General features: G+C 39.0%; 2 protein-coding genes across 7 annotated transcripts in view; one reads left to right on the top strand and one right to left on the bottom strand.

The window, feature by feature from the left end:
* Positions 1-23702, top strand: part of LOC139758038 (tRNA (32-2'-O)-methyltransferase regulator THADA-like) — a 390704-nt gene that overhangs the window by 336684 nt on the left and 30318 nt on the right. For 4 of the 6 annotated variants that reach the window (XR_011714753.1, XM_071679049.1, XM_071679047.1 and 1 more), the window contains 2 exons: positions 22080-22224; positions 23256-23364. Coding sequence is in view for 4 of the 6 variants with exons in the window: in XM_071679049.1 (XP_071535150.1) it covers positions 23284-23364 (81 nt within the window). In the remaining 2 variants the exon portion in view is untranslated. Of the gene's footprint in view, positions 1-21818; positions 21903-22079; positions 22225-23255; positions 23365-23702 lie in introns of those variants that run through there. The other 2 variants (XM_071679050.1, XM_071679051.1) reach the window with 2 other exon arrangements.
* On the bottom strand, positions 16790-21849 carry LOC139758039 (uncharacterized). The gene is made up of 4 exons (XM_071679053.1): positions 21715-21849; positions 19465-19944; positions 17962-18161; positions 16790-17642 (listed from the first exon to the last, which is right to left on the bottom strand). The coding sequence occupies exons 2-4, from the start codon at positions 19918-19920 to the stop codon at positions 17345-17347; spliced, it is 954 nt and encodes a 317-aa protein (XP_071535154.1). The 5' UTR covers positions 19921-19944; positions 21715-21849; the 3' UTR covers positions 16790-17344.

Below are 23702 nucleotides of genomic sequence, written 5' to 3'. Positions count from 1 at the left end.
GAAAATGAATTAGCTGATTGTGGTGGTAAGAATTGTGGTAGTGAGGAATGTGGTAGTGTGGTGGCGTTAGTGGCTTCTGTGTAACGGGTCTTGGCCAGAAGCACCAGCTGTGGTTGCTCAGGGGTGGTGGAACTGTAGTGGTGGTGATGACACATCACCTGGACAGAATTAAGGTAATCGTGGAAAGACAAAATATTTTATCGGAGAGACTCCTTGTCTTCCAGCTTGATGGGAAGGCAGATGGAGAGAGAGAGAGAGAGAGAGAGAGAGAGAGAGAGAGAGAGAGAGAGAGAGAGAGAGAGAGTGTGTGTAGAGTGTGGTTGAATTTAGTGAAGCAGTGTTGACTGAGTGATGTATCATTACGAGGAATGGTTAAACATGAGATTAAGGGTGACGGACAAGGCAGCGTCGAAGGATGACTGGATGTTAGCAAGGTCCAGAGGCAGCGAATTCGTTGAGGCTAGGTACACTCGGGCTGTAGCAGGGACGCGAGGCACTGGTGGGGTTGGGAGTTCAGCAGTCTACTCAACTACGCGTATGTTATGCATATCGTATGAGACCGAACGCATAAATCTGCGTTATGCGAATTTTAAGAAATTTGTGGAGCATGATACATACTGCTTCTTGGTACTTATTATAAGGTGCTTTGGGCATATATCACGCGGCTGAGAAATCCCTTGTCATGACTGCACTGCCGCAGAGGAATTTGGTATCTCTGGTGTATGGGTAAGTGTGTGTTACTTAGACCACTGCATCATCATCACTCCTCCTCCAACCCATGACACACCAAACCTCATCGCATAATTTTTCCAGTATACAGGACTATACTTCGAATACATATACACGTATTCACACACATATTTTCTTATTCTTTATACACATACAAGTAGAGCCAAACATGATATAGGTATTAAAGGTAGACTGCATATTCCACACGATGAATTTATCTCTGTGTATAAGCGTCGGGCATCACTGCGCCCAGATGTAAACAAAACGTCCGCCATGATTGTCGGTTGCGGGCCTAAAAAATTTTTTTCTACACGACATTGCATTATCACTCTCTCTCTCTCTCTCTCTCTCTCTCTCTCTCTCTCTCTCTCTCTCTCTCTCTCTCTCTCTCTCTCTCTCTCTCTCTCTCTCTCTCTCTCTCTCTCTCTTCGTACTATCATTTCCCGTAAAGGTTCATAACTTTGTAATACACAAATACCTCGACTTAAGATTGTTTTATTCAGATTGCATACCCTGTGATGCAGCGATAGGAGACCCACTTGAGGGAACATTACTTGAAACGGTGTCTGACGAGCGGTGGGTAAGCGCTATCCTAGTCTGCCAACATAATATATGACGCTCGTAAGAAGCGGTCCTTCGGGAGCTGTGGTGGTGGTGGTACACATACTCTGGGTACAGTCAATAGCTTCTTCCTCCTCTCTCTCTCTCTCTCTAAGCGCCAGACACAAGATTTTAATTTTGATTCCCGTGAAGTTAATACCGCCGAACAGAGGAAGTAGCCACGACCAATGTATGTGTTCCGGTCACGCGAGTTGACGGGGGCTTAAAACTTGGGAGTTTTATCTACTTACGGTAAGATTTCTGATGTGTACGTTAGGAATACAGCTGATATGAATGAGAGAGTAATACTAAGTCCCAGACTCCTCAGTGAACATCGAACTCTCTCTCTCTCTCTATATATATAAAGGAAGATTATGGCTCCTGCCATCCAGTAGGGTAAGCTCGCAAATATTATCATCTATAAACATTTAACCCGAAAAGGAAATAACCGCAATACACAGTCGTACTTGGCTATAACTGGCCTTGTATAAGCCTGGCCCCGAACAATGGAAACTAGATCTTAAGTGTATCAGATGAAGAAAATAACCGTTTCGGCCGACGTAACGGCAAGGTAATGAGAACCAACCAAACCTCCTACCAGCGATGTAAGGGAAGCGGGACGGGTCTCTGGATCTTCAGTCTTGCAGGGTTTCTGTTCCGTGTCGTGTGAAAGTCACGGGTGCGAGGTAGAGCAGATAAAGCGAATGAGCTCCGGTGTTTGTCGAGAATGTAGCAGCGTTAGGCAGATCAATAGGAGCTGCATGAGGGAGAAAAAGAGCCTTCGAGAGAGAGAGAGGCAAACTTATCTTTAAATGTCATTGTCAGGATTGCATCGTGTAAGGCAGGTTAATGATACGATGCCAGATTAAGCGATTAACGGAAGACCAGCGAGGAAGCTTGCTGTCGTGTCGCGTGAATGGGAAAAAATGACGGATGTGGACAGAGCTAGAGTTGCTGCATACCGCCTCACACATACGAACATGTTACTGATTACGTGAGTCAGTGCCTCCGCTCTTGGGGGGAAAAGTGACCCCTCACGTGATAGAAAACGAGTGGGGAAAAAAACTGCTCACTTGTACTATGGACAAACCAGTGTTGCTAGCATTCGCCGAGGATGTGAAGCAGTTGGAAATTAGTAATTAGGCTGCCGGGAAACTAACTCGGTCAGTCCCCCGCACCCACGGAAACCAGTATAAAGAAAATCTCATAGAAAAAAGTGAGGCAAGCAATGCTGTTACGGGGAAACAGAATAAGACCATTTGAAAACAACGGCTTACATAAAGAAACCTAATGAAAAACTGTAGTCACACACACACACACACACACACACACACACACACACACACCGACAGATAAACCATTTGCAAAACAATCAACCAAGGGAAAACCCACATGAAAACCAGCGGTGTTTATCACAGGCCACACACAGACCATTTGTCGACCAACGTTACCACAGACACACACACACACACACACACACACACACACACACACACACACACGCGGCTTGTAGGTCAGTCAGGTCAAGGGGTCAGGCCATTACACTCAAGGGTCGCACCGTCGTGCTCAAGGCTGTTCCAAAACACCACCAGACTAGCCTGACAGGGACGTACATCCTGGATAAAAGCGAACGTGCGCGCGCGCGTGCGTGTGCGTGTGTGTGTGTGTGTGTGTGTGTGGTCAGAAGTTTTCAAAATCCTCATTTTTTTTTTTCAGATTCCTGTTTTACGCTGTAAAGGCTGTATAATTTTTTTTCAGTCCCCCCCTCCTCCTCCTCCCACCCTTCCGTTCTTTGTGGCGTTAGAGAAAAATGATTTGGTGGTATTTGTTGATGAGATATCCCAGTGTAATTAATGTCCCGATGTTGAGGAAAGAACTCGGCGTTTGTGGACATTTTTATGTTGACGGGTGAATATATATATATATATATATATATATATATATATATATATATATATATATATATATATATATATATGTGTGTGTGTGTGTGCGTGTATTTTTTCTCATTACGTACCAGGTGTATCATTTGTATGTTGTGTATTTTTAACGTAGCTCCTGCTTGAAAGAAAAGAAAATTAACTCGTACTCCAAACCAGATTTCTCGTGTACTTTGTACAGTCCGCTCGCTCGCGTAAGCTGAATGTACTTTTAACGCATTTTCGTCGTACCTTCTCTCGCGTATTTTGAACCCGCGTATTTCGCGAACACATTCCGTGCTTATTTCCGAGAGAGACCTCTAGGCCTTATCGTGAGCACACCCTTCGCCTTATTTTGAACCCACTCCTCGGTGACCATAAGCGATAATCTCGCATACTTCCAGCATGGCATTATCTTCGACATCTTCCTGTACCGTGAGGAGGAGGTGGGCCCCACCTTTGCTTTAGCCACGGCGTGGCGTGAACCTTAAGCGCACGGGTGCTTTCGATCGTTAAGCGTGATGGCGTGACATTTATCCTGACCCTCAGAGAAGAGGTCAGAAGCCAGGGCATCACACCCAAGGGGGCGAACAGTCTGCTTGAGGGGTTAACTTTTTTTTTTTTCTGTGTTGGCTGAGACGGCACTTGCAACTGAGGTCCTAATCAAGGCCATTTATATATATACATTGTATATATATATATATATATATATATATATATATATATATCAAAATTTCGCTCCTTTAAAGTACGTTTCTTGGGTTCTTCTGCGCAAACGTATCGTGTATTTCTCATATTCGGAGCGTGATTTTCGAGGTTTTATCGCACATCTGTGTTTGACCCAACTGTTCACATACTTTTTGAGTATACTGCTATGCACACCTTCACATCACTTTTACAGCATTTTCAGCAAACTTATGACGTAGTTTCAGCATATTCCTCAAACGTCATGCCTCGCTCGTATATATATATATACACATTTTTTTTTTCCATTTTTTTCACGTATTTTAAATTCATATCTGGAATACGTTGGGCATTTTTTTAACCTCTTTTTTCCAGTCTTCGCTGCCAATTACGAGCTTCAAGCTTTTAAAAGATTTTTTTTTTCATCCTGTTATATGTGAAATATATATTTTTTTTCCTACCATTGGCGAAAGCTGTAGCACAGGCGTAAACAGATATTACTTTTAAATCTTGTTATTTTTTCCTAGTAATCGACCATTTTTGTCTCTGATACAACCTGATACCGCGGTTGTTCTCCGTTTACTTTTCGTATGAATTTGTTCTCCGGGTCTTATCGTGAACAATTATAACCCGCCCTTCTTGTTCTGGGTTCTTCGTGAACATTGTCATGAACGCGGGCTCAATGCTGGCTGGTAACTCGCGTGTGATCGTGATCTGTGTTCTAGAGTTGTGAGTGTTGGCTAACCTCATATGAGGCGTTTACAATAAATGTAAGATGTGCTCGACGGAGGAAGAGGCTACATTTGAACTGTAAAATTCACATCCAAGAATGTACATTAATGTCATGCTTTAGGGTTAGGGGGGAAGATATGGTCAGTGATGCTGTTTTCTATAAATACAGAATACATTGATATATATATATATATATATATATATATATATATATATATATATATATATATATATATATATATATATATATATAAGACAATTCATTAGAAGTTTTACAGAATTAAAGTGAAAATATTAAATAGTTTTAACCCTGCGATTCGCTTAGAGAGGGAGAAAAAAGTCCAACTGTAAACAAAGCGTAGGTGTTTGAGCGTCAGGCCGGCGGCAACGCGTCGGAGGGAAGACAATTTCTGTAATTAAATGACATTTTTAGCCGCCTCAGATGTGGCGGTATGTAGCGATATATGTATGATTCCGTGAAACGCCCAGCCAGGTGACTGGGAAGGCGGAAAAGTATTTTTATAATTGTTATCATCGGGCTTATCCTCTACTTAGATTTAATTATAAAAAAAAAAAAAAGGTGTTGGAAGGAGAGAGTTGGGGGGGGGGGGAAGAGAAGCGACACACACACACACACACACCGTAGTGTCGTACCTAACGTTACCGAGCTCTGTGTGTTTCACGAAGTTCTCGGATCCCTGAGAGAGAGAGAGAGAGAGAGAGAGAGAGAGAGAGAGAGAGAGAGAGAGAGAGAGATCTGTCTTCAGACAGAAGGGTAAGGCGGGGTGGATTGTATGGGCGTGGGCTGCCAGAGAGCACCAGACACTCCCATACCGCAAGGGTGGCTGTTGCAGAAGCCCAATTGGTTACCAGGGGAGGAATGAGGGGGAGGGAGACTCCTCCGATGGATTGAAGGAAACGATGGACGCAGGTCAGAGGAGCCCTGTTGAAGTGGGCTGACGTTACGATGGATGTGAATAACCCGCCATAAGATACGGATTCCCTCCTGCATGTGTCAGCAGATGGCGCATAGGGTCACGAGGGGCTTGAAAGGCGAGGGAGGATTGCATCAGCTTACAAGGGGGAACCCAGACAAACTCCGAAGTCGCTGGAGTTCAAAGGAAATATACGCTGTGTGTGTGAGAGAGAGAGAGAGAGAGAGAGAGAGAGAGAGAGAGAGAGAGAGAGAGAGAGAGAGAGAGAGAGAGAGAGACTTGGGAGCCAACATCGCTCATAGAGACAAGCTTATTTTTTCCGGCAAATGTTAGAATATCTTTCAAGTTATTGGCTGAGGGAATATTCAACAAGCTGTTCTCGTCCTGCATTGGGCCAGAACTAGAGTATGCTTCTCAAGTTCGGCCTCACCCAAAGAAACAGGAGAGACGGTCCAGAGGAAGGCAGTGGAAATATGGTACCAGCTTTATAATAGAGTTGACTTACAAGTGGAGGTCTTGAATTTGCCCACCATAGGAGAGGGAAGAGTGAGCGGGTGACATGATCTCAAGATTTAAGTTTTTAGATAGAGATTGATGACATAGATCAGTGAACAGTTCTTCGAAAGGTATATGGGTAGAACAACCAGAGGGCGTAATTATGTACTTGTATAGCATAAGAGTGGTGTGTTTTAGGTCGATATTCACATTCCACAAGTATACGAATTCATTCCGGTATTCCTAAAATTACACAGGAATAGCTACGAACAAAAGTCTTCACCCTCTGCCCTGTTGCTTAGACTGTATATATGTTGATTTTGCTTTCCCCACTTAATCCTCCATTGCCTTCATCAAAATATGTCGTGGGGGGGGAGGGGAAGGGAGCAATTAACGCTCCTATATTTCATGTTCATCAAGAAGTACTTAGTTACCGCAACTTATGTTCCCTCATCCATTTTTTTATTTTTTTTTTTCCTATGGATTTCGAACGCGAGTCAACTGGTGTGACGCACTGCCTTGCTGCCACGCAAGTTTGTTTTTGGATGTTTTTGTTCGCATCGATTCACGGACGCTGTCCAGCGGCCTGCGTCTGTGCCTTATTTTACAAAGCTGACTAGGCTCACCTTTATGCCTCCCCCATAAAGTTAGAGTAGCTCTTATTTATTTACGTTTCCTGTAGTCGGAAGAAATACGTCTTGTATTCGCTCTTTTGAAATCTACGTCGTCAAAGAGGGCGCTATTGCGTCAGGTGAACGTAACGTATGATGACGTCGATTTCATAAACACGAGGGAATACGACATGTAAATATTAACCTCATCAGTCCTACCAATGAGTCGTCTAACTGTGTCTTCATTTCACATATGCCATTTTGAATGAAACGAACGCAACGGTAAATAAGTTATATTTACTGTGGTTCGCAGCATGCAACAGTATTATGCGAAAATAACTAGTTTCGATATCAGTCCCAAAAAATATGTATAAATATATTGTATTTTTTCCCGTAAATAGATTGATTAATGAAAAATGTATTAAACCATTTCTGCCATAATTCGAGCGCTGAATACTTTGCATGAAATCATACGAGAATGAAAACGCAATATTGACTTAGAAAAACACTGGACCAGATTAGTCTTAAAACCATTTAAGAAGGCCATTAAAGGGTAGACCTGAATACAAGAATTTCGACATTGACGGCCATTACACGACGTCTTACGTTGAACTGAAGTTTATCCCAGATAGTTCGCAGGTCAGAATGATACATTGATTATTACTACTTGTTATACAGCTGGTGTATTGCGTAGCAGTTTATTGGGCACTGTACCAGGGGATGTGTGGAGGGAGATAACTTGATAAATGTTCTTCAAAATTACAGATATAGGAATGAAATTTTTAAAGGATATTTTTCACAAGATAAATTGCTTTTATAAAAAGTGAATATAGCCATAAAGATACGTATTGTTGTTGTTGTTGTTATTATTATTATTATTATTACTATTATTATTATTATCATCCAGCCATGTTCAAAAGAAAATATATATTTTTCCTCTCAATTCCACCGCCATTCGTACATTCCTAGTCGACCTGTATTACCGACAGACACTATAAAAGATGTTGATGGATCAATGATAGTGATACAAGATAGGGAAAAGATCAACAGCGGTAAGAAGTAACCGTGAATCTTATAAAAAAAAAAAAGAGAAAAAGATAAAGTGGACTTTCCCTTCTAACTGGTAAACAAATTTCCAGGAGCCATAACTTTATTCAGTTTACGACAGTTTTTGTGGAGGATGGAGGAGGAGGGGAGGGACCTACCTGTTCAACAGAGATCGGGTAGATTTCAAATTACCGTCCCACCCCCCTCTCTCTCTCTCTCTCTCTCTCTCTCTCTCTCTCTCTCTCTCTCTCTCTCCTTCATTCCGTCTGTTTGTAGCTATCTGCCTGTCACTATCCATTTTCTCTCTCTCTCTCTCTCTCTCTCTCTCTCTCTCTCTCTATATATATATATATATATATATATATATATATATATATATATATATATATATATATATATACGGTATCCTGCTGGTCTAAACTGTCCGTTTCCCTGTCTTCTCCGTCTCCTGGGCCCCTGTCTGGACACATACCTGTAATGGATGGACACCTGTGATATACGCCCGTGTGTAAGTTCAACGGAGAAATAAGTTTATTTAATGGAAAGTCGTAACTCCCAGGCTCGACCAGGGGCGAGGGGGTTGGCAGGGGATGGGGTTGACTCCCCCATAATAAATTTGAGGAGGAACTTCAGTATTACAGGGAACTGGCTAACAGTTGCCCTCCATAACACGGGAAGGAAAAAAAATCGTATTTGTACAAGCGACTGGTGGTCCAATAGTCCCCCTCATATATATATATACATACATATATATATATATATATATATATATATATATATATATATATATATATATATATATATATATATGTATATATATATATATGGGTGTGTGTACACATAGATAGATAGATAGATATAGTGTGCGTGAATGCCAGTAATCTAAGAATACTGTAATTACATTAAGTACAAAATATGTGGGAGTTGTGTATGGTCTTCGAATTACCTTTAGCACCAGATGATATTCTCTCTCTCTCTCTCTCTCTCTCTCTCTCTCTCTCTCTCTCTCTCTCTCTCTCTCTCTCTCTCTCTCTCTCATCCCCCTTCGTTTGGTTGGCTATAACTTGACGTTAACGACCTTAACGACCCTGGCAGTCGATGGGCCAAGAGCCCAAACAACCAACCAGCCAGCCAACCATCGCACGGAACTTTTCCGACTTCGAAAACTCATCAGTGATTGGTTTGTACAGAACCGCGGAGTCATGTCTGGTTTGATGGTTGAGTCATGAGTTGCAATGATTTTGAATTTTTTTAGTGTATAGGTCATCTACTTAAAGAGTTGTTTACTGTTCTTGTAGACTAATTACCCTACATTTGTCTCAGTCCCTATTTTTCCTATTTTGTCTCAGTTCATCAGTCGTCAGCTGCCCAAGTTGATTCGACCAAACGGTAGAGAGAGAGAGAGAGAGAGAGAGAGAGAGAGAGAGAGAGAGAGAGAGAGAGAGAGAGACTCCTGTAGCACAGCTCGCTCGTGCACTCACATAATCTCCTTTTGACGGTGAGAGAATAAACACAGAGGGCCTTCTCCCCCACCCCCTCCCTCCTCCCTCTCCCCTCCCCCCCCTCGAAGCTTTCTATGCCTCAATAAATAGATGACAATCATTGATGAAGCCTCTCTTCCCCCCCCCCCTTCCACTCCCGTCTCTCTCTCTCTCTCTCTCTCTCTCTCTCTCTCTCTCTCTCTCTCTCTCTCTCTGTTTATGTCGCCGATGGGAAAGGAGCAAGGAAGCAGGTCGGTCCTGGTGGAAATTGATGGCCTCGTCCTTACTGACAACCTCTGGAGCGGGTGACGTAGACGTCGTCACCCTGAACCACCCTCCACCACCACCCACCACCGCCCACCACCGCCCACCTCCTCCACATTCCCCCCCCTCCTCTCCCCCACTCTCTCTCCCTCCCCCGCCAGGAGGGAGAGGTGAGGTTATCCACGCTCTTGTATCTCCCGCGAAGCCTCTAGATCGCGTCCTTGTTCGGTAGTTGAAGCTAAAATTATTTACGTGATGAAAACGACTATTTTTTTCTTTTTTCTGGAAGTGGCGACTTCGGTACACAGATTTGGCTTTGAATAGCCCCTTGAGCACGACGGTACGACCTGTCGAGCACGACGGTACGACTCCAGAGAGAGAGAGAGAGAGAGAGAGAGAGAGAGAGAGAGCGCACGGCGTTGTGAGCTTTTGAATACGACGGCACTCGACCGCACAACACCTTGAGCCCGACGTAACGACCCGTGGGTATGACGACGCGCTTCGACCCGTGCCGTACGCACGCCAGGGTCGTCCCGTAGTATTTGAAAGGTCGTACCTTCGTCTACGAAGCGTTACCTCAAAAGCTCGTGGCACGTACACTCGGTATCTTGATTCGTGGCACACATTTTCTTCTTTTTTTTTTTACATCATCTTAGATAATGGCACATGATCGTTAGATCATGTTACGACACGGGGGAATATCTTCACCGTGTACCGCCTACCGTTACCACCGGTGACGTACAGTAGTATATGTCCTCGCTTCACCATCTGAAAGTTTTCGGAGCCAGGCTTAAACTACGATAGATAGAACCGTGGCGTCTCTCTCTCTCTCTCTCTCTCTCTCTCTCTCTCTCTCTCTCTCTCTCTCTCTCTCTCTCTCAGTATAAAGGCCTCTGTCCCCCCCTCCCCCCCCTCACCCCGACAGGACTTCCGCATTATTTCCCCAAACTTCATTATCATTCCGAACTTAGATTAACCTAAGTCAAGTTACGGAAGAGTTTGTTAAGTTTGCTTAGATTTAGTGAAGTTTACTCGGATGTGACTCAGCGTGGCCAAACTTTTGCAGGGCCAGAATAAACGCAGTACATCACCATTACGAGCAAGAGGGATACAAAGGCAAGCTTTCCTCTTTTTTTTTCCCCTATCCTATATGATAAGTTTATATATATATATATATATATATATATATATATATTTATTGAAAAATATATAGTTTCTTGCTTTAACAAGTCGCTAAAACGAAAAGCTAAATTGGTCCACTCGCTGATTAACACGAAAATGTCGGGAATACATCAGTTTAGCCGTGAACATGTTGTATTCAGTTATTTGATTCGCGCCCAGGGTCCAATCAGAGCACTGGTTACAAATGTCAAGCTCCCCGCCTCCCCCTTACACACCCCCAATCCCACCTCCCCGGCCGGGGACAGCCAACACCGCCCCAAAGGACACAGGGGACGCCTTGGGGTATGTGCTTTAAATTCTGTCTGTTTGTGTGTCAGACTTTGTGTCTGTCTGTCTGTGTTCATTTCTGTGTCTATGTATTTAGCCGGTTAAAGGAGATGAGGAACATCCGGATGAGGCAGACGGTGACTGAAGGAGAGAGAGAGAGAGAGAGAGAGAGAGAGAGAGAGAGAGAGAGAGAGGGGGGGGGGGGAATATAACGAAGGAGAAGGCTGTAAATGGTCTAAGTGTAAGGCCTTTTCCATGAGAGGAACTAAGGGTATGAGGGTTGACAATAATGGACTGCACTAATGGGAGAATATAATAAGGGAGAACTAAAGCTAAAGGGGGAGAAATAAGGTAATCTTAAGTAAAAGAGGACTCAGGTAAGGAGAAAAATGAAATAAAGACAAAAGCGAGGGAGAAACAAGCTAAAAGGAGAGGTTAAGGTAACGTAAATTAATGGGGAATCGAAGGGTGTGGTTAGATGAACATGGGGACTGGGGTTAGGTTAGGTTGAGTGAGGAGACAGGTGGAGGTCAGGTCAAGTCAGGATAGAGCCGGTATCCCTGATGACGTCAGGGCCAAAAATAAACACGAAACACGTCGCTGCTGATAAGGCGAAATCCGCTTTATTTGTGACTGATTCATCTCGTGGGTCTCTCTCTCTCTCTCTCTCTCTCTCTCTCTCTCTCTCTCTCTCTCTCTCTCTATATATATATATATATATATATATATATATATATATATATATATATATGTGTGTGTGTGTGTGTGTGTGTGTGTGTGTATTTATGTATGTATATGAGCGTGTATGTGTGATTATACGCGAATTGAAACATACGGAGAGAGAGAGAGAGAGAGAGAGAGAGAGAGAGAGAGAGAGAGAGAGAGAGAGAGAGAGAGAGAGAGAGAGAGAGAGAGAGGCTCTGCGAGGCAGAGTTAGGGGGGGAGAACGCTCCCCATTTTCACTAATGGACCCACCATCAAAAGAACGCACTTAGCATATTAGACGTTTCATTACGATCGCGTTTTAAACCATGGCGGTGGACGGGCGATTGAAAGGAATTTACTGGATATTGACGAACCTTCAGGAAACGTTGCACGTATTGAACTGATGCCTCCTCATTGTTCACTCCTAGATTAATCTTAAATGTGAAGGCTTAAGAATTTTTTAAACACTTCTCTCCTCTCCTCCAATCCACCATTCTCTCTCTCTCTCTCTCTCTCTCTCTCTCTCTCTCTCTCTCTCTCTCTCTCTCTCTCTCATTCATTATCTTCACCCTTGCCCCTTCCCCATCTAACACCTTCTCTTCCCTCCATTTACCCATCTTCGTTCTCTCTTTCTTCCACATGGAACAGAGTAAACGTATGTAACCAACCATGCAGTCAACAACACCACCCCTGGGCTGGTCGAAGTCCCGGAAATATTTTGCAGCAGTGTGTCACGTGAACCTCTTTCAGCAGGCTTAAAGAAGCCCGTCGCTCCCCATATAGCATTTAGAACCTCCTTGAACCTCTCGTAGAACATTTAGAGCCACATTAGTAACTTTTCACAAGCCCCATAGTGTACTGAGGAGCTCCTAAGTGCATTGTGAGCCCCGCAGTGAACTTTGAGTCTCCTTAGTGCATCTAGAGCCCTAGTATTTCTTTTAGAGCTTCAGTAGTCCATTCAGAACATTTTCAGTGCCTCTGTGGTGCAGTTAGAGCCTCCGTGGTAAGCCTTGCGACCTTACAGTTTGACGGTACCTGGTTCGATTCCTGGACTGGGCAACTGGCAACACGAGCGTAAAACTCTCTCTCCCTTTAAAAAAAAACATTGTAATTATATATATATATATATATATATATATATATATATATATATATATATATATATATATATATATATATATATATATAATAGCAGCCTGCTGTTCGTACGACTGAAGATAATCATGGGACTGATAATGTAGTTTGGGGTCTTGTAGTTTCTTATCCCGAGTGTGACTTAATTGACCGTGGGAAGCCATTAAAGTGGTCTAACTCTCAGATCTGATAATCGTATAATCTCAGTTTGAGAGCATGCCGCCCGCTCTAAATGTGGCTTGTCTTCAGTACCAGATTTAACCCTAAAGTGATACTCTACACCCAGCCCTTTAGAGTTACGTCCAGTGTTCTCTAGGTGGACGAAGGAATTACTGTGGTTTTGAAATCCTAGAATCCGCTACGTTTCCGGGAACAGTCAACAAACGTTTCCCGCAGTCATCCCACCTAAAGTTAAAAGTGATCGTTTTCTATGCAGTGAAATGTGTCTCGAGATCGTTGCTATACAGAAACTACTAGGGATCCATCCATGTGGTTATTTGATATAGTATTGATTACCAGTTTATTAATGTTTTCCAAGATTCATGCACGAAACAGCCAGTGTTGCACGAGGGGAATGCACTCAGAAAGACAAGGACTTACGAAACAGGAGGAGGAGGAGTGTCAGGAAAAGAGACGATTGAAATACTGTCAAACAGAATCAATTCGTGAGGGTTTTGAGTGTCATTCCACTGACATGCCCGATTTAGAGGTTAAGAGGGACGTTTATTGGACTCCAATGTACCCAAGTTGAAATACTAACGTAAAAACAAGTTATCCTGAGCTATTGTTGGAGATTTAGTCGATTTATTTGCTCATATATATATATATATATATATATATATATATATATATATATATATATATATATATATATATATATATATATATATATATAATATGTATATATATATATATATGATCATTGATTTGATCGTAGGAATAATGTCATGAGAGATTTATTCCAACTTTACATAGCCTTTGGAGAACTACAGGTTTCCTCTTTGTGAAAAATTCAAGAAGTAGGGCAACATGATAAAAGAAATCTCTCCTTCTTACATTAAAGATGTCAAACTGCTGTAAGATTTTAGTCTTAGAAACTTGCAAGTTTCGCCGGAATTATTTTGAAAATGTGAAAGAACGTAAGAGACAACGGGCTATATTTTTTTGTCGCTGAAAATATGATCCAGAAGCTTATTATGAACATGATTATTGCAAGAAATCTTAAAGTGTGCATGTGCAATATGTATAACAAAAAGAAAAGTTGATACTCGTTACTAGTGCCACACAACACATGAAAACTCTATAATATTTTACGCCCGTGTCTGTCCGAGGTCGCCATATTGACGGCAGCACACAGTTGTGTAAGTATTGCACAGCTGATTTCTTGTTTGTCACTAATACTCGAAATCAAATGGCACGCAGATTACCCGTCCTGGATTTTATATGGAGGCGCAAAGTGTTGATATTTTTCCCCCTGTTCACAATAACGACCATTGGGGCAGATTTGTGGAATACTCGTAAGTGGAAGCTTGAGAAAGCCGCAAGAGAACAAGATAATTCCACTTAAGTTACATTGGGATATCCCAGGGACTAGTAGGTATGACTCTTGATCCCAGAATTTTTATAGCAAGTTGATGGTCGCTATTAACAGAATCCCTTGTACAGGAGGGTAACTAATAATTCTTGTGGTTATTTTAAGATCTTAATTTGCATATTATCGGGAGAATAACATGGGTTTTTATACTACCTTGAAAACTATATCTTATTCAGATCATGTCTAGCTTAAGTCATCTCGTTATGAACCTGTTTACTTGCGAAAAGGAGCCATGATTATGGAGTTTAGAAGATTGCTTAGAAATACTTAAGTGGACGTAGGAGAACGTATATAATTCACTTCGTAGGGGGTGTAACAGGACAGTGATGAAATAGGGAGACATTGATTTATTCTACGTTAAGAAATAAGATGTTTGTAGACTTTTTTGGGATTCAGGGAACATGTAGGGTTATTTGATGTGATTAGTTGGGTGGACAGAACACACCAAAAACTTTGAGCTAAATTCCTCCAATATTTGAGATTTACAAAATTTTTGTTGTTGCAGTCCAAATGTACCAGTGTTAAATGGCGTTTGTTTCTTCTGATCACATGGTCATGAATCTTCAATAGAAGTGGCTTCTTTGGTGTCAGAATTGCTGAGATGTATTTGCAAGAACATAGTACATAACATTCCAGCGTCTGGATCTAAACAATAGATCATCACAATAAATTCGTAAATGATTTTGTAATAGATAAGTTTTAGCTGTTAGGGGAAGTTTCATTTGGGTCATGTGATAATTGTTTTGCCTGTTGCACACAGATATTAATGAACCTTCTCTTTTCCTTGAGCTTCATAGCCCTCCCCACATTCATTATTAAAGGAGTGTTAGCTAGGTTGATCTTAATGCAAAAGTGCCCCATATAAATCATATGTACTAAATATATTGCGTCCATTGGTATGCATCTACGTTAAGTATTGAAGGTACCTTTTTTTCTGTACTGCTCATGAACTACATGTATACCAAGTAGCCTTTTTTTCTTTCTCAGCACCAGGATGAGCTTCTTTGCACATGTGAAGTTTGACCCACGCTATGTCAAAGCGGCGATTGTCGTTTTTTCAGGATATTTTTTTGGAGCCTATTTAGATAGGTTGGAGACTGAAAGGATGACGATGTTCAGGTACCAGTGCCCTTTTGTTGTTATTCATTATTTACTGATAGCATAACATGAGTATATAAAACTTTTTTCTGTATAGGAAGTTGCATTTGATTTTTATTTAAAGTTACACGTAAAATTAAGCTTTTGCCTGGACAAGGGTTTAGAAATATGTTAGCTAAAAAGTTAATGTATATGTAGTGTATCGCACATGGCTGTAGACTTAATCTTAAGTCATTTAAAGATGTTAAGATTTTGGCAATATGTTTTCAAGTAAGTTTTTATTTACAGTAATTTGAGACATTTTGAAAGATAACATACTTTTATAAATAGACTGACACAAAATATTAATAAAGCATTTTGTATATTTTTGTGTAAGCATTCTTACTCTACTGGTGCCTGATGATTTAAGTGATATATTCTTTATATGTTTATATAGGGCTGCTGAGTTTATTGGATTTGCATTGCATTGTGGCTTTTGGCAATGGAATCATATGATGAGGCTGTTAACATGATTAGTCCAAAGAAAACAAAATTAGAAATACATGCCACTCTGTTTTAGAGGTCCCATATATATTTTAGCATCAGTTACTTTATAGTAAGATGCATTTTCATCAGGAATTTTGATCAATTGAAAAATTTGGAATTAGTAAAATTACATTGCCATCAGGGTGGTCTTCATTTTTCCCTCATTAAGCCATTGGTAGTCGGTATATTCACATTCAGTAGTCAGTATAAAGTATTCATTCCTCTTTCCTTAATATTCTATATCTAATGAAATAGTTGATATTGATTTTCACAATTATTTATATGATATATGCCATTCTTTTCAGGGACAAGTCAGCCTTGTATGGGCGAGAGTTGGAAGAAGGAGAGAAACCATCATGGCCTTGACAGCCAGACACCATTAAGTGAAATAGGTTATGTAAAAGTTCATTATTATTTTTGCAAATTATGGAAACCTCTCAGTAAATGTACAGTATCTCTTAAGTATTTAAAAGAATAAAGTATTAAATCCATTCATGTTCTTTTCTTTAAAATTTGTTTGAAAGTATGCTTAATTTTATGAATCTCTCTCTCTCACTAAATATTTATGTTTATTTTAATTTAAGATGTTTTTCATCACAGTAAGTGAAGTTTTTATTTATTTATTAACTCAGGACCAATTTCTGTGAAAGATTCCTGGTGTTTCCCAGGACCTTTATAAAGGCTCTTGCTACCCAAGGCTTTATTACATCCAGTAGTAGGGAAATGTATGACTCCTATGGAGTGAAAATTTCTTTGACAAGATTTTGCTCAATGATACAGTCTTGTCAAAGGTGACTTTTTATTTGCAGTGTAACCTCAAACAGGCTGAATCTGGTAATGATGTGAAGTTCGTTATATTTTTTGTGTACAGGACCTAAATATCTTTATTGACAACCCCTGCTGTATTTTTCAAAAATCACAAATAAACCTTGCTCTTTGCCAGCCTGTGGAGTTAAGTCTGGGGGCCATGGCAAAAACTGGGTTAATCTCTTAAAATAGTAACCATAGTATGTGTATGAATTACCTGACAATGAGACGCTGCTGTAAATAATGAAACAAAAATAAAAACTACTTAAAATACAGTTTGTGACATATGACTTAAAGGGATATAAGCAGTTTATTCAGACACAATTCACTGTGTTGGCAGTAAACTACTAATGATAGTAAAACAAAAATGGCAACTTAAACTGGATTTTTTTGAGCAGCCTGTCTAACACAGTGTTCTCAGTGATGCTTCATACAAAGTCTAGGCAGAATTAAACAAAAATAGCAATCAAAGGTACTCAGGGCAAATCTAATATAACCAGATTTCCATTGTAAAGGTTCAGTATGTTATACCACATTACCGATTTTTCATAACCTTTTTCATTTGCAGTTCTACAGCCTTTCTCAAGCTTGAACAGTGACCACTGACAATTAACTGGAGGCTTTCGTGGTTTTGTATATATGGTCCCATCTTCTTGACGACCAATAAAAGGCACTGACCAAACTTGACAGAAGACTTATACTTGTCTAAAATTTTGTTTAAGTATGTAAGGACTGATGTATGAGTTGCTAGGTCTTGTTGATCAGCATTTTCACTTAGTAGGTGAAAAATAGGCAAATCAGCATCACTTTCTGATTCTCGCGCACAGAAGGCACTGAAAGACAAATACATGCACAACAGTATTAGATTTTAGGGGGCAGTTGAAACTGATTAGACAAGTGTGTCTGAATATATAGTTAACATAGGGAAAAGGCGAAATATTTCAAACAGTACTTTAATGCCCAATTTTCCCAGAGAATTTCCATATTTCCAACTCCATAATACAAATCCTATTCTACTTTCAAAGATAGGTCTTTAAAAATTCTCTTAGCCAATTAACTTTAAATTCCAGTCCATGATGGTTGAATTCATATGTAAGAGAAACTGATGAGTCTTTGATAAGAAATTAATTAAACAACAAAACAGAACCATACCATAACATTTCTGTTACAAGTTTTGGTGAGCAACCTGGGACCAAGTGAGCCAGGATGTCCCTGTGTTGTTCCTCAGTTTTAGGGCAATATTGCAAAAGAGGCACCAAAACATGAGTCACCATCACACCCGAGTGCCAGTGCTTGAACTCTGACAAAGCATCAACATCTAATGTGGATAGCTTGCTTGGCAGGTGGTAGAGCTATATGTAATTAGGAGGTGATTATTGTTAGAAAAAAGAGAAAAAAATTATCAAAATGTCACATTGCTACTATATTATTTGTTCAAGAATACCTTGCAAAAACTGATGACTTAAATCTGTAGTAAATTCCTGTAGAATATTAATATTACCATGCTACAGCAGGAAATGATAGGCAGGTATGATAGAAAGTGAATATAAGAAAGTTTTCCTGGAATTGATGTAGAAAACTTTGAAAAGAGGAGGCTGGGGATTTATGCTGTATGATATGCATTTACATAAAATGCTACTGTAGATATACGACCTTGTGTTTAAGCTTCTTGAAATACAATTGAGAATCAGGGAAGTAGCTTGTGATATGACTGGTTGTTGCAATAATTTATCAATATATGAGAGCACAGTAAAGAAAGTAAATGTGTTTACTGAAGTGTCACACTTTATGTTTGTGTAGATTAGATTATTTTTGAAATGACTGGAGTAAATACGAAAAAGACTGAGGATACAGCACTGTATGGTGGTAAAATAGAAGTAATTTATGGGAACATTTACAGTAAATAAACTGCTTTCACATAGACATAAACTGTATCACTAACTATACTATGAGTACAAGACATCTTTTTATTTTCCAAAGTGTAACTGATTGTTTTATACACTAGCACTAGTGATTAAGGTTACGGGCAGGAATAATAGTTGTGTACAATAACTGTAGAAGAGAAATTTCATCTAAAAGAGGTGGAAAAATGAAGATTTTAAAAGCAAATATTACATTAAAGATTACAAAAGTATCATTGCTGTACAAAGGATGATTGAGAAGCAGAAACTTAATAATCTGGTGTATACCTTTATAAGGATAAAGAGTAATGTGATCTGAGCCTTTAGAATTGTACCTACAGAAAGATAGGCCTGAAGGGGAGATGAATTTTGTATGAATGAGTGAGGTTTAGGATGAAAGAAAGTAAAATTGGAAGAAAGGTGCAGACAGTTTGAATGATGTTTATGAGAAAGGCCTATATGACTGATTTAAAAAGAGAGCAACAGATAGTCGGATATATGTTGTTGGATCAGAAGAGACACTGTTAAAGTGCAGAATGAATAATTTCTATGTTATTATGTATGAAGATTGGAAATGGATGCTGAAGGAAACTTTGTGCATTGATAATGATGTAAAAGTTTGGAAATACTGGATAGAAATGTTTTGTGCTCAGGATTTCTCATGTATCTGAAAAGAGGCATGGAATAAGTACTCATGGGAAAAATTATTCATTTCTTGGAAAGCACATGAATAAGGCAGTAAGGAATACAATACCTTGGGTAATATAAGAAGTGTCCCCATCAGAGCTGCAATACTTTCATCTATTTTTTCACTCTTCTTACAAACTTGAATCAGAACTTCTTCACTTATCACAGGGGCACTGCTGTTACACACTGTGAGAGGTTCAACTGATTTATACAATTCTATGTCCAGTTTTTCTGTGCTGTTTAGAGAACTTAATACATTTTTCTGCATTGCTGTAATATCGGGTAAATTGGATAGCAGAGTAACACTCGCATCATTAATTTTCATTGGTGAAGTGGTGCTGGTGTCTATTTCAACCTTTTCAGGCCTTGAGCACTTTCTCTGTGCATCTTCCTGTATATTTTGTTGATGGTTTATTGAACTCATGTACTTACATTGGAATATGCCAGGACTCTGCCGAAACTTTTTACATAACTCCTCAAAGGCTTCTTTATTCTTCTCACTAATTTGATAATTACTCCACATGGTTCACTTCAGTCTCACTCAGTTCTAGAAAAGAAATAATTAAGTTTGTAAGTATTAGTACCTGTAGATTTGAAATGGTGTACATTGCTCTACTAGTATGTGTTATGTGAATGTCTAGTCATAGCACAAAATGTTTAAAACCTGTTATAGAATTATTGCAGATATACATTTATAAAGTATGTATATATTTTCTAATTCAGATTTATGTATCATGCCTTTTTCTGCATCAAATTCCTTTTTTCCAGTAAGCATACAAAGTAAGTCCTAATGTAAAATGTCCAATATAAACATACTTTCTGACCCTTAGTATATTCATATGCTGAAGAAATAACAATAAAGTTTAATATGTTTCCTGAAGAATTCTGTGTTCTAGCTTGGCTATAACAGGCAAAGCACTTATTACCTGCTTGTAGATGATAAAAGAATGAGAATAGTTTTATAATGTTTGCACAAGGTAGAAAACAGAGATAGGGAATAGAAAGAAGAAACAATGAAAAATTGAGAAACACCAATTTGATGGATAGCATAGTATGAAAATGTGTTGCAGAATGACATTGCACTACTTATGTGGTCAAAGATAATAACGAGTAAATATAGTGTGGCTGAGCAAGTTTCAGTTGAAGTATGTTGTTTTAAGCCATGTTAAATTTAACTTGTAAATATCATGGATATCATTTTGCAGTGTTTATCTCAATTTTCTGTATCATGGTCGTAAATACAAACCTATGATTTCAGCATTGTACCCACTGCAAATAAATGTATGACAGAAAAAACACCAGTAGATATGGCTCTGCTGCCCAGCCTCTCTGACAGTTATTTTATGCTGTCTCCAGTAATACTCCACATTACTGCTGATATAAACTTTCTGGGCAAAAAAAAAAACTATTTTAGCTCCACATTAGAACTACCTTTGGGAAATGTTTAACTTAAATTTTGTTACTTTATATGGTGTGTTGTGATTCCAAAAATGTCTGCAGAACATGACATGGAGCATTGTTTTATTGAACTATTCTGAGGGCAATTAGGGTTTTGTATATCTGGGAGAATCTGTGAACATGACTAATATATTTCTTTTAAAATATTAACCTTTGTGATAAATCTTGACTGCTAAAGAAACCAGATCAGCCTTTCTTGTTGATTTATTGCATGTGCATTACCTACTTTAATTAATCACACTTTTTCTTGAATATACTACTGTCCTCTTATTTGATATCGATGATCAAAACATATTGCCACAAATCATGCTCTGCAGATATTTCTGAAATCACAACGAAGTATTAGAACACATGAAACATAAGAAGCCATTTCCCATCATTAATTTCGACGCATAGCTGAAACAGACTACTCATTTCAGATTCAGATTGAGGGTTTTCGTGGGCTCGTTAGTCTCTGAGTGTTTCACCCATTTTTACATACACCATATTTTCTTGATCATCCTTCCCTCAACAATGATCTATCAAACAAACTTTGTTGCTCCAAACAATGCTCAACTGATGTAAATCACTGTGTAATGTGTTCATTGTTCTGTTATCCTTTCCTATCCATAAATAATTTCTCTGGTGCTCCAACAATAAATCCATATCACCTAGTATTCATATTCCTCCCCACCAGCGACTTTTACCGTAGAATAAGAAGAGAAAAATGCTATAAATCTTCGACCCCACTTGATTCTGTCAGCAGTACTCTCATTTTTCACTTGACATCGACTTCAAAACGAAATTAATGATATACCACCTCAACTGTATTCGATGTGATATCAAACTACATAATGCCAGAATAATTTCAATTACCAACCTTAAGTTATAGCAGTTTAACGTGTGTTTATCTGCGATTTAAATGTACCACCACAGCAGCCGTGAGACTGTGTTTACATTCATTGTTTGGGTCGCTTATCGTCAGGTTCCACGTGAGGCTTGTGCTGCGTCTTATTCACTCCATTGTATTCTCATCTCTATAATAACAGAAAGTCGCCTATGATGAACGTCAGTATGATACGACAATAATGTCAATACTTTTAGTATTTATACGTATACATCTATGTATTCCTTAATTGCTAATAAAAGCATAGGTTGTTTTGTGAATTTGGGTGCCCAGTTACATTAGAACGCCGCCAGTGGTGGCCAGGTTGAAAGTGACCAAAACTATTTTATCTTTGACAGGTATTGCCGTATTTCAAGGATGCTCGAATAGCTGTGTTCTGTATTTTCTCTGCTGAGGTTGGGGGTAGACACTTAACTCAGCAGCTGCTTAGGAAGTTTGGAATATCTGATACATATTACGTCCACTTAAACTTGAGGCAGTAAGGTTAGTTGCACTTCATTATGAATTATTTTTCCAATTTCAAAAGTGATTATGATGTCTGTATATGTGATGTGTACATTATTTACGAGAAATTTCATTATATTTTGATTTTGAGGGTACATTGATAAGATCTAGATAAATGAAGAGAGTGTTTGGGGGTTATAAACCATATTTTTGATCAAGAAAGTGTAATTGCTCTCGTTGGACCACTTTATTACTGGAGGTATCATTTTTTTTCATAAAAGAAAATGATGTAAGTTAAGTTCAGGCAAATCTATTTGATAACTTACATTACTAATTTTGTTTAGGCACGTTAGGGGAAGATTGAACAAACGGTAGACTATGAATCATATTTAATTTTGAACAAACGGTAGACTGTGAATCATATTTAATTTTGAACAAACGGTAGACTGTGAATCATATTTAATTTTCATATGGAACAAATGTGTTACTCATGTATTGACACTTTTATCCTACTATACCTCTTGGGTATTGTAATATAAATGTATCTTAAACATTACTTAGGTTATGGAAGATTATTTGTTTTCCTCATTTTTTCTTTTTTTTTTTTTCCATATGATATATCTTTGCTTTGAAAACTTGCCCACTTTCAGGGGAATATTACCAAAGGATTGGAAGACTTACTTGAATTAAAACATAAAGACGATGTGTTGAATTTTTTGTAAAAGTGTATGTTAGGGGCACCCATTTGTTACATGATGATGTTATTGTATTGATGAAAATTATATTCATTTTTTTTCTCAAGAATAGATTCAGCTGTGCACATATAGATTTGAAGTAGTATTTTATAAAACTTGTATTTTAGATTCTAGTGTCTTGTTTTCTCTTTTATTTCCTCTAACCCAGAATAGGTAAGAATGACTACCTTATACAGGAATTAAATGCATGTTTCCAGAATTTACTCAAAGTAAAGTAAGTCATTTGATATCAAAAACTGTCCAGAAAGGTGAACCCTGAAATACACATTTATAACATTATTGTGCTTAATGATATTTATTTTATTTTCATTACAGGACTGCATAATCATTAAAACTGGATATCATGGATAGTGTAGTCCAGCAAATCACATATCGTTTGTTTAGCAAGACTCTTGAGCAGAAGATTGCTCGTAGTATCTGCACGGTAAGAAAAGTCAGAGACTAAATAGATATAAGTAGCAGTATTTAAGAAAACTAGAGAGTAGAAAAAACATTAGATATTATACACTACTGTGCTGAAGGTAGTTATCATTTCATTGTTTTTCTTTGGAGCGAGGTTGATGTGCTTTCGAAGTGCATATTGGTTTGTTATGTGCCTGACTGAAAAGTTTACCTACTTGTATTTTCTGTTTCTGTGTTTTGCTGACATTTATGGGTCAGCTGTGATGAGGAGACATCCATGGGAGAGATCATGCTTTCAAAAAACAGGAAAAATAGCTTCATCCATTTTACTGTTTTAATGATTATTTTTGAAGATTAGAA

The sequence above is a fragment of the Panulirus ornatus genome, chromosome 29 (genome assembly GCF_036320965.1).
Source record: "Panulirus ornatus isolate Po-2019 chromosome 29, ASM3632096v1, whole genome shotgun sequence".
Classification (NCBI taxonomy): Eukaryota; Metazoa; Arthropoda; class Malacostraca; order Decapoda; family Palinuridae; genus Panulirus; species Panulirus ornatus.
This window is presented reverse-complemented; position numbering and strand designations above follow the sequence as displayed.

Bases quoted from the DNA above. Each gene is read 5' to 3' on its own strand.
- LOC139758039 (XM_071679053.1), bottom strand. From the start codon at position 19,920: ATGTGGAGTAATTATCAAATTAGTGAGAAGAATAAAGAAGCCTTTGAG. The intron at 18,162-19,464 runs GTATTGTATTCC...AATTACATATAG, and splicing joins CACTTCTTATATTACCCAAG to CTCTACCACCTGCCAAGCAA. The intron at 17,643-17,961 runs GTATGGTTCTGT...TTTGTCTTTCAG, and splicing joins CTTGTAACAGAAATGTTATG to TGCCTTCTGTGCGCGAGAAT.